The 11,818-nt window shown below is 36.1% G+C and overlaps 1 protein-coding gene across 1 annotated transcript; it reads left to right on the top strand.

Moving 5' to 3' along the window:
* Window positions 1-403: 403 nt before the first annotated feature.
* On the top strand, window positions 404-10,833 carry LOC121413523 (glutathione S-transferase alpha-4-like). Its single transcript, XM_041606363.1, has 6 exons — window positions 404-597; window positions 3,341-3,392; window positions 4,304-4,433; window positions 4,924-5,071; window positions 8,870-9,007; window positions 10,352-10,833. The coding sequence occupies exons 1-6, from the start codon at window positions 514-516 to the stop codon at window positions 10,478-10,480; spliced, it is 681 nt and encodes a 226-aa protein (XP_041462297.1). The 5' UTR covers window positions 404-513; the 3' UTR covers window positions 10,481-10,833.
* The last annotated feature ends 985 nt before the right edge of the window (window positions 10,834-11,818 follow it).

Below are 11,818 nucleotides of genomic sequence, written 5' to 3'. Positions count from 1 at the left end.
GAGCGAGTGAAGCGTGTAATCAGTATAGTTCAAGACTGAATGGTGCAGCATGCAGCTACTAAACGCCATTTCCTATTATGAAAAGTTTAAAAGTGGTTTTTAAACATCGTTTAAAGACGGTGCTAGTTTATAAAGAGGAAAAGAGAGACTACACCCCCTCAAAAAAAAACAGCTTTCAGCGGTTGATCGGAGCATGTATTATCGGAGAAAAGTTAGATTCGCCCACTGAACTAGAAATACGTCCTAGAAATATTTCTAGTTCAGTGGATTCGCCCCTTTATACTCTTTTCTTGATTTTGATTGGCCGAGAAGCGGAGACGCCCTTGCATGCCCACTCCCCCAAACTCTCGTGATATGTGTTGGAATCTCCGCACTCGCAACAGATCGGAATTACATTCATGTAACGTTGAATCTTTTTCAGATTTATACGCATTTTGATAACACAGGAGTGATCCAAGCCTGCCTATTTGAATTGTGCACACGGCTCGAGTGGAAAAGCGATAGAAAACCAGCATGTCGAAGCCCCGTTTGACCTATTTTGATGGCAGAGGATTTGCAGAAGTATCTCGTTTGGCTTTGAGTGCTGCAAAAATTGAGGTATGTTGACATGTCACTTGATTTTTTTTATTAATAAATAAAACACTGCATACCGCCACCAGTCCAGATAGCTATAGATCTTCGTGAATACAGTCCCTGTTATAGATTTTCGTGTATTGTAAGTCTGGTCCTGGAGTTTGACGTCTGGTCGATGGTCCGTTTCACATGCACTAACGTTAGATCTAATTATAATATTCAGTTCAGTTTGGTTTATTTTTCATACCTCCCAAAATATCAGATACAATGTAACATCCATCAAAAGACAGTTAATCATTACTGATAAAATAATAGTACATCTCCTTTAACTTAGGCGAAGGTTGTGCAATTGAAGTTAACGTTCAGATTTGGAGACAGATACAATCAATAAGATGAGGATATGTCGATATGAATGGCAAATTATTTAAAAAGAAGAGCTTATAATTCATAGTTTCCCTAATGATAAAATTATAACTAATTGTCAACTTGTTTTAATATCAATTTTTTTGTTAAAAGTCTTTTCAAGAAAAAAAAAATTATAATGCACTACGGTATTTCAAAACGATATTTTCAGCCTGGAGCATCCGTCAAGAGGAGTCCACCACGCTGACCATTATTTTTTTCAGTGAATCTACATTTCATTGTTTGTAATGTATAAGAATATATCTAGCTATGATTTATTGGGCTTTCTGGACGTTTGAACTTGGTCCAGGCACTAAACTTCTAAAGCTAAAAATATCTTGTGTTTTTAAATAGTGCTGAGAAGTGAGATGATGTTCATATTTCAGTATGTAACATCACAGGGCTCACCCTATTTTGGTGTAGATCCATTTTTCTAAGAGACAGAAAATGGGGGGGGGGGGCACAGAATTCTGGAAAATAGTGAAGAACAATCATGAATCATATATCTGGGAAAAGGGAAAGTTTACCACCAGGCCTATATAACTGCCAGATGCTAGCTGAAAACTTGATTTTGATTTAACATTGGAATCTATTCTTAAATCCAATGCAGACATTTTCAAAGCTATTTTTTCATCCATTCGAAAGATTTGTAAGGTAAGAAAAATAGGGGGAATAGGGGTCTGTATTTATCTGGCTTCCAAAATGGTCTAAAATGCACAAATGAGGTTTATATCTTTATCATTTGACTTTTTCTCCATAGGTGCATTCTACTTTAACCTTGTACATTGGATGAGTGTCACTTGAAGTTGTTAACACTCACTGAAAATTGTGATTCCTGTCAGTTCCTTGTCTGCTCCCACACATGTAGTTCCTTCCACCTTCCTTTTTTAATAGATTTTTCTTCAAATATTTCTCCTTTCTTTGATCTTTAATCTTTTCTTCCTATTTCATGATTTTCTTCCTTCGCTCATAATTATTTCTGTCTTCTTTCGCTTTTTTTTCTATGATGTCACTTTTCTGTGTGCAAATTCCCTTTTTTCTTCTTTCTTTTTTACTTTCTTTTCTCTTTTATTCATATTCTTGCCTTCTTTCTTAATCTTAATATGATTTTCTTTCTTTTTTCCATTAATTTCTTATTTCTCGACGTTCTTCATTGTATTTTTTCTTGTGTTTCCATTCTTTTTTTTTCTTCTTCCTTTGAATTATTTATGCCGTGACATCAATTATGGAATAGTTCACTTTGCCATTATTGACATTATATTATGCAATTCCTTTGGCAAGTCCTTTAATGCGATGTGAATTTAATCCTGTGTAGTGATTGGTTCAAATGGCATCATGTGACCAAACATATTCTAGCATGTTGAAAAAAAAACGCCTATAAATAAACAAAAATTTTGTATCCCGTGACATCAATGACGGATTAGTGCACTTTTCCATTATTGATGTCACATATGCAAATCCCATGATGCAATGGTGCAGACACTAAGCAGATTTCACTGAGCGCAGCGGATGACCAAAAAGTACGTCAGTCAGCACAAGAAGTATAAAGAACAGTGGTAGCTTTAGATTTTTTCTTTTTAACCCTTCCACAGCTTTCCCTTATTGAAATCACTATAATACATATATTTCAACAATACATAATTGAATAATTAACGCAGTATATGACACAAAATTTGAATATGTAAAATACAATATTCCATGAAATTGTCATAACATTTGTATAAAAAAGAAAAATCAAGGTGCAAAGGAAATAAAAATCCATACAAGATATTTTTAGAATGGTATCTGAGAGACTTAATGTAATAAAGTAAAAGATGACCACTTTTTATGAATTTCTTTTTCAGATTTGTTTCATACTTTTCCATACGATAATAAGATTACGATTTTGATCAAGATGAGGGATGGATCAAAAGGAATTGATTACGGAGATCTGTCATTCTATCTAATCAAATGCAGGATATAAAACAAATAAGGCATATTTTTGAAGTCTAGAGGGAACTCTTCATCTTCTCTGGGACTTGCAATATTAATATTTAGTGATTGCCAGTCCAACCTTGTATAAAAAATTCCCACTTTACTTTTTCAAAGCCTCGCATTATTATTCTCTAGATTTAATTGCTTTCATGACTGAATGAAATCAATCGCACTGCTCCATTACTACCATATCATATAACATTCAATATGCTTAGTCTCTTAGGCTTAGATATTCTAAGAAATTCATAGTCATGATTGAAGAACACAATTTTCATGATATTTCATTATTCTCCTGTCACTGTGAAGTGTGAGCATTGTTGTGTTCATCTTTCTCCTGGTGAATTTATGCCTATAAAGTCTATTTGATTTTTCTATCTTTCCTAATTTGCAGTATGATGATATTTACCTGAGAACCCGTGAAGAATTTTTGCAGTTGATCACAGGTAAGATTTACATTCATTCTTCTCTAGGGTGTGAGGGAGGATGGGGGATGAGGTGACAGGGACATTTGGTTCTGGGGCCTGTTGCAGAAAAAGTTGCGTTTAAACGCAAGTAAAAAAATCAATTGCAAGTCCCAAATGCGCGCTGGTTGAAAATCAAGTTGTGCATGATTTTTAGAGTTGTGATTGATTGCAACTCTTTCTGCAATGGGCCCCAGATCATAGATAGCAACAAACTTTGAGGGAGTTTGAGGCCACTGGAAACACTTGAGAGAACTCCAAACGGTCAAGCATGCACAAAGCACTATTTTTCCATTGCATTTGTGTTTGGATTCAAACTTAATGGTATGAGGCCCCCAGGATAGCTCTGAAGCTGCTGAAAGGGACTATTCTTCAAGGCTCGAGCATGTACTGAGTCATTACATGGAATACTTTTCCTGTAGCATCATGTGTATGTATGTGGCAGCATACATCAAGCTCTATCCAGTTTTTAAAATCGATGGTTCTGATAATTTAGTTTGGAAATCCAAATGGAGTACGTGTAGATTAAGGTTTTTGCACCAAAATCTTAAACCCACTGACAGCAACATTCTATTTAAGCAGAGTGAATAGACCAGTTCGTACTTCCATTCTGAGTGTGATTAGATGTAGATGAAGGTCATTTGAACTTAAAATGGCATGGTGGTTTAACATGTTGATCATTGATGTCTTTTGAAATTGAATTGTTTATTTACACCCAATTTTTATGAAATTTTGAGATTTCTGTGTTATAATTTTCTTTTCTCTCTTTATTCAAACCATTTTTGGTTGGGGGATTTTTTTTTAGTATATAGAATAGATATATATACCCTTATCTTTCTGTTGAGCTCATAATTTTCCATTTGAATATTGCACATTTTGTTATCCTATTTTAGATGGTAAACTGATGTTTAAACAAGTTCCCCTGTTGGAGATTGATGGTCAGAATCTTATTGGGAGTGAGTGCATTCTTCGATATATCTGCAGCAAAGGAAACTTACAGGGGAAACCAGAGGACCAAACAAAGTAAGCAGATCAAACTATCTTGGGGAATTCTTTTATGGTGGGATGGGGGGGGGGACAGAGAAGAAAAAAATACAAGGGGGCTTGGGTCGATTTTGCCCCCAAAATACACTAAAGAGCCCTGGAAACTAAAAAAGGAGCCATGAATTATCTCCATTCATTGAAATGTTAAAGCTTATCAAATGTTGCAGATTTAGGTAATAATAATAATAATAATATAGGGTATTCATATTGCGCACATATCCACCTTGTTGGGTGCTCAAGGCGCTCCTATATTACCCGGCTAAGCTAGGCGTTCACAGCGCACACAGCTTCTTGAGGAGTTATTCCTACCGGTACCCATTTACCTCACCTGAATTGAGTGCAGCACATTATGGATCAGTTTCTTGCTGAAGGATTCGAACCCACGACCCTCTGTTTCAAAGTCCGGATACTAATCCACTGGGCCACAACACTCCACATGAAGTAAGATGTACCCTTTGAATTATTGTAGAATTGAGATGCTATCCATGGGAGCGAGGGACATGCTTAAAGCAGGATTCTCCGGTGCAAAGTTTCAAGCCACATCAGAGAAATGTGAAGAGATGTTACAGAATGCAGGAAAGCAGAGCAAGGAGAGGTACCTACCAGTCTTTGAGAAGGTGAGTGGGTGAGATGATTCCTTGAGGGTAGTAGGTTTTATTTGGTGATGATGCAACATTTGCTCCTGCAACAATAGACCAGTTCGTAGTTACTTCATGGGCAAGTTTGGTCAAATAACCTTTCATTTCTTTCGTTATGATAGGCAGATTTCAAAGCAAGATATTACGTAAGCTTGCCTTACATAGCAGGATGAAGAAATTGAATAGACCAGGTGACTAGAATAGCACACCAATGAACACTTAATGAAGGTATTTGTTGCATTCCTACTTTGAATGCATATCTTAGCATGTTGCACAATGTACTTGACAAACTGTGAAATACCAGTCATTCGTGGAAGCATTGTTGTTTTTGTGGATGTAAATGAAAACGACAATTCAAAAGAATATATGAATAATCAAGACATCAATGTTGGTGCTTATCTCATTAGATTTTAAAGCACCATGTCACTTTAGTACAAATGACCTGATCATGCGTAGAATCTTTTGATCATGCGCAGAAAGGAACTATGAACTGGCTTATTGCTGTGGACTTTATTTCCTCTAAAATGCAGGGTTATTTCTTGGTCACATTTGCTCTACGACGGCCGTACGGCGAGTCGAAAACAGCAGTTTTAACATTTTTTTTGTCCAACTACATATACATTATATAGGTGGTTTGAATTAGAATTGATAAAACGGCTGTTTGTAACTCGCCGTAGAGCAAATGTGACCGAGGTATTAAGGTTAGGGTTGCAGTAGGGTTTCATGTTAGGTTTAGGGTTATTTTTAGTGTAGGATATATTGTTAAATCCAGGATTTGAGTTGATCATTCTATTAGTGTGTGGAATTTATAGCGGAGCCATTTGTGGCCAGAGCAAATGTCATGAAATATATATTGGTCTGGTGATTTTTAGAGAGCTAGGGAAAATCTGTTGTTTATTAAGCAAAAACTCAGGAAATATGTCAGTTCATTCTTGAAAGTTATGAGAATTAATTATTCAGGGTATTTTTAGATATGCTTTTAATTTTTATGTGTCGATGTTTATTGACAATACATGTATGGTATTCAGATAGTTTCAGATCATCACAATTTGAAATTTCAATATTTCAAGTTTTATAGCACTTGTACAGTGCGTCCCAGAAAAAAACGAAACTGAGATTAAGCGATGATTTATCTTAACTTAATCACAAATTCAATAGGCAAATGATCCACCAATGTAAAGCTTAGAATCTCCTCTTTCATTTGATATTAATGAGATCAATCCTCATTCACGCATGAGTGAGCAAAATAACAATTTGATGAAAGGATACCAAAAAGTCATTTGGTGGGGGGTGATCTGAATTTCAAAAAGAAAATCACATGCCTAAAAAGTTTAATATCTGCTCTTTTATTTGATACCTTAATCACAAAAAATTGTCAAGAAGTAAAAAGTTATCCCTCGAAACAATGCTTGCATTTCCATATTTTCATTAAATAAACGTGTTTTCACCGGTTTTAACAGAAGCTATCGCATGGTTAACAAAAGGTTATCCATGGTTATCGCATGGCTGATCGTCAACAAAACGGAGTGTCAAGTGAGTTTGAACGCTAGCCTGTAAAACCTCTTCATTTTATGAAATTATTGAATTTCAAGCCTTATTTCAAATAACCAGAACTTTGCTATTTCTTGACCATTTTCTGTAATTGAGGTATCAAATTAAAGAGCAGATTGAACTTTCTAAAAGTGAGGTTTTCTTGTGGAAACCCATATACAGCCCGCCAAATGACTTTTTGGTATCCCCTCTTCAAATTGTTTTTGCTCACTCCTGCGTGAAGGAGAAATAATCTAAGTAATTTCAGATGAAAGAGGAGATTCTAAGCTTTACAATGGTAGGTCATTAGTCTATTGTATTTGTGATTAAGTTATAATAAATCATCGATAAATTTCGGTTTTGTTTTTGGTGTGACGCACTGTATTGATATAAAATTTTTAAAAATAAAGAAAAAATTGTGCAAATAAATAAACATACATATAAGTATGAAATATAAAAGGTTCATTAAGAGTTTAGTTAAGGTTGAAGAGATGATATAAGAGTGCTTCTTATTCAGATGTTTCCTTGGTTTTGATGTGCAGTAATAAATAGTTTACTATAATAATACACACACTATGAACTTTAAGAAAATTTACTGAAGAGTTGTTTAGAAAATTTGTGTATTATGTGCATATAACAGCCATTTTACAATGTCATGTAAAATCACGGTACACTACAGTTTGGGTGAGATTAAAGCTTGAATCCTTATAGTAGTTTAAATAATTTTGGCATACTTTTGATGGCAGGGATGGGATCCTGGATGGGATGTGAACCCAAATCTTAGACAAAACGTGTTGATCATTGACAGAGATCTGTCCCAACTGTCATTTTCATACATTAATTTCTGTAGGTTTTGGGCGATGGTAAATCTGGATTTGTTATGTGGGAGATTCCCTAGCAGGCTTTCTGATGGCAGCGGTGGGAAATTAACCCAATCATAGAAAATACTGTTTCTTTTTCAGAGAGTTGCACTGTACTCACTGTCATTTTCTTTCTTTATAGATCATCTCTCCTTGTAGGAGATCCCCATCACTATGGCAGATTATCTTGCCAGCGGTGGGATGTGAAACCCAACCTTAGAACAAGACGAGAAACATTTTGGGAGAGATCTTTACGGGCCGTCATTTTTGTCTCACCTGCGAAGCAAAGTGAGACTATAGGCGCCGCTTTTCCGACGGCGGCGGCGGCGGCGTCAACATCAAATCTTAACCTGAGGTTAAGTTTTTGAAATGATGTCATAACTTATAAAGTATATGGACCTAGTTAATAAAACTTGGCCATAAGGTTAATCAAGTATTACTGAACATCCTATCAGAGTTTCATGTCACATGACCAAGGTCAAAGGTCATTTAGGGTCAATGAACTTAGACCATGTTGGAGGAATCAACATCGAAATCTTAACCTGAGGTTAAGTTTTTGAAATGTCATCATAACTTAGAAAATATATGGACCTAGTTCATGAAACTTGGACATAAGGTTAATCAAGTATCACTGAACATCCTGCATGAGTTTCACGTCACATGACCAAGGTCAAAGGTCATTTAGGGTCAATGAACTTTGGCCGAATTGGGGATATCTGTTGAATTCCCATCATAACTTTGAAAATATATGGACCTAGTTCATGAAACTTGGACATAAGGTTAATCAAGTATCACTGAACATCCTGCATGAGTTTCACGTCACATGACCAAGGTCAAAGGTCATTTAGGGTCAATGAACTTTGGCCGAATTGGGGATATCTGTTGAATTCCCATCATAACTTTGAAAGTTTATGGATCTGATTCATGAAACTTGGACATAATAGTAATCAAGTATCACAGAACATCCTGTGCGCATTTCAGGTCTCATGATTAAGGTCAAAGGTCAATGAACTTTGGCCGAATCGGGGGTATCTGTTGAATTACCATCATAACTTTGAAAGTTTGTTGGTCTAGTTCATTAAACTTGGACATTAGAGTAATCAAGTATCACTGAACATCCTGTTCGAGTTTCAGGTCACATGATCAAGGTCAAAGGTCATGTAAGGTTAATGAACTTTGGCCATGTTGGGGTTTTTTGTTGAATAACCATCATATCTCTGTAAGTTTATTGGTCTAGTTCATAAAAAAGGGAAATAAGAGTAACCATGTATCACTGAACATCTTGTGTGAGTTAGAGTAGTATTCAAAGTGAGCACTGCTGCTATATTGAACCGCGTGATGCAGGTGAGACGGCCAGAGGCATTCCACTTGTTTTTTTTACTTATAGGTTTTGGGCGAGAGTAAATCTGGTTTCCTAGTAGGAGATTCCCTCACCATGGCTGATCTTATGTTCTTTGACAGTGTAAGCTACGTGAATGATATCTCGCAGTTTCAGCCTTTGTTAGCAGATTTTCCTAATTGCAAGGTAGGTTGGAGAACTGGGTGATTGTGCTTTGTGTCATAAACTTCATTAAGTGAATGGAATATGAGTGAAGCTGATTCATAGGAACTTGTTCGCACTGAAAAACATGGCCTAGTGTCAAGAATCAGTTCAGGAATAGGCAGCGCCATAGGGAACTGACTACCCCCTAGGAGTTTTTGAAAACGTGAAGGAATAAAAAAAGAGAAAGACAAAAAGAGAAAGAGATAAAATGAGGGCAAAAAGTAAGAAAGAAGAAGAGTTTTGAAAGGAGAGACATGGGCCCTGTAATAACCCTATAGTTCAATTGAGAAAAAGAGTGAAATCTTAGCCCCCCTTATCCTGGGGCCACCCCAGGTAAAGGTGCACTGAGCTGCTATTGTGTGGCACAAATCATATGAGCCCAATGAATACACAATATTGCATATTGTATGATAGCAGCACCACGTGTCATTTTTTTTAACCAGTTCAAATGTATGTTGTGTGTCTGAATCTCCAAGTAGTTATGGTATGTCTCTGAGAAATAGTGATCAAAGTGGTATTAACTTGATATCCAGCTTCTCTGATTCACATTGTTGAAGCTTTTAGTATCACCAGGAGATGACACCTAATGAACTTGATGCATGCATTTATACAATGGATTTGCATCTTACAGTAAAACCAATGGCAATCCATGAGCCTCTTCCTTGGTAGGCCTCTAAAACAAGTATAGTGCAGCATTGCTTGCCATTAGATCAACTAGCTAGCCACAAATTGTCATAAAATGGCATTGCTGTGATGTATATAATGAAGCAATATAATGTATTTACAAACTTGGCCAATGACAATCATACATTACTGTAGTTAGTCAAAATTCAGTTGTACGGTGCGTTCAACCAAGATTCATACTATAAATAATCGATCCAATTCAATCATAGTCGGCCTAACTTTGTTATGAAGAGGTTATAATCCATACAAAAGTAATTTTATAAGCAGAGTTCAGTCCATTTGCTTTTCGATTTGATCAAAATATGGGGTATATTTCCTTTGTTCTGTTGTTTTAGCGTGCTGCAACGTTCAATAGGATTTTCGCTATAATAAAGGCACTATGCGTCTTTTCATAGTAACTTTCCTGGATTCCCGATTGTATTGTCTATAATGAAGTGTGATGATTGGTCATGAAAGACCGCCTGCAGGATTTGCATGTGAAAGAGGCACCTCTGGCTAGACTAGCTGCAAATTTTTGACATGGTTCTTCCGTGTCGTGATGAGCTTTGATAATGGATTATTATCCATGAACTTATAGGTGTTACGATGCAGTAAGCATTTTTTTTTCTTTCTTGTCCTTGATCCCCTTTTCCATGATTATAGCGCTTCATTGAGCATTTCTCCAGCCAACCAGGGATCAAGGAGTACCTGGCTAGCCCCAGGCGCCACCCACCTCCGTCTGATGAATACGTTCAGGGTGTCAGGAAAGTTCTCAATCCACCAAGCTCTTAAAGGAATGTAGTGTGCTTTCTCTCTTGTGTGTGCTAATGTATGTAGAATCATGTTGACAGATCAACTCTTGTGTTCATGTATTTTGGCGCATGGCCGGATTGAGGAATTTTAGCATTAAACAACTGGGGAGTAAGCCTAACACTGGTAGAAAAATGGCTGGGATGTGAGTCTAGCACTACAGATTAGTGGGTAATTAGGTTAAAAACTAATTAGCTTGCATGTCATCTGAAAAGGTGTTAGGTTTAAAAACCATTCATGCCATGTTTTTTTTTTCTTAACTAGGTGACATTGGCATTTATTTTGTCAATGAAAACTCTCTGTGGTGTTTATTCATTCATTAAGATAACTAATTGCTAACATGCCTCATTCCAGCCGTGCACTAATATATGCTACCCTTCTATCAATAACAACTTACAAGAATCTGATTCTCTCATAAAATGTGTGTACTTTAATGAATGAAGTAAAAATGTTAAAAGTGCTCATGCCAGTTTGTCCATCAATCATTGACTTCACAGTTGATATTAATATGCAGGGCCACCAATTTTATTTTTAATTTTCAGAATGATTCCAAAATGAGAGTGTGCCAGAATTTTAGCCAACTGTAATTAAAAAGTAGCACTCATTTAAAACAAAGTAAATCATGAAAAAGAAGGGTAAGATATGAAGGGTATATCCACAAGTGGAAAAAAAGGCCTGTAGATTGGAGAGAGTTGTGTAATTGATACCAATTTCTTTTGAATTTCATTTTAATGAAATATGAAGAATTATTTTTTTCCCTCTCATTTGAATGTATAAAATTGAAACGTGTATTCCCTACAGTATTTTGTATTATAAAATACAAAAGAAATCGTGTGTGATATCATTTTTTTTTTCTTGTCATCTGTGTTGTGCATATCACTTTGATGTTTTACCCATTTTCAATTACTAGTAATACTTGATTTCACATTTCTGTTAGAACCCCCCCCCCCTATTATTTTATTTTGGAAGAGGTATGATTTTCAGGTGTACATGTAAAGAGGTTCTGATGTTATTTTTTGTAGGATCACAAGCTTTTTTATTTCAATTGGCGTTTGTGTCTGTACAAATGGAGACCTTTATATCATTTATACCATGGTCACATTTGTTCTACAGCGGCCGTACGGCGAGTCGAAAACAGCCGTTTTATCAATTTTGATTCAAACCACTTATATGTAGTTGGACAAAAAAATGTTAAAACGGCTGTTTTCGACTTCCCGTACGGCCGCCGTAGAACAAATGTGACCATGGCATAAATTGTAAAGATCCATGTCATTAATGAACAGGTACTACCATTTGAAACTTTGGAATTGTCAAAACTAC

Source organism: Lytechinus variegatus, chromosome 4 (assembly GCF_018143015.1).
Source record: "Lytechinus variegatus isolate NC3 chromosome 4, Lvar_3.0, whole genome shotgun sequence".
NCBI lineage: Eukaryota > Metazoa > Echinodermata > Echinoidea > Temnopleuroida > Toxopneustidae > Lytechinus > Lytechinus variegatus.
This window is presented reverse-complemented; position numbering and strand designations above follow the sequence as displayed.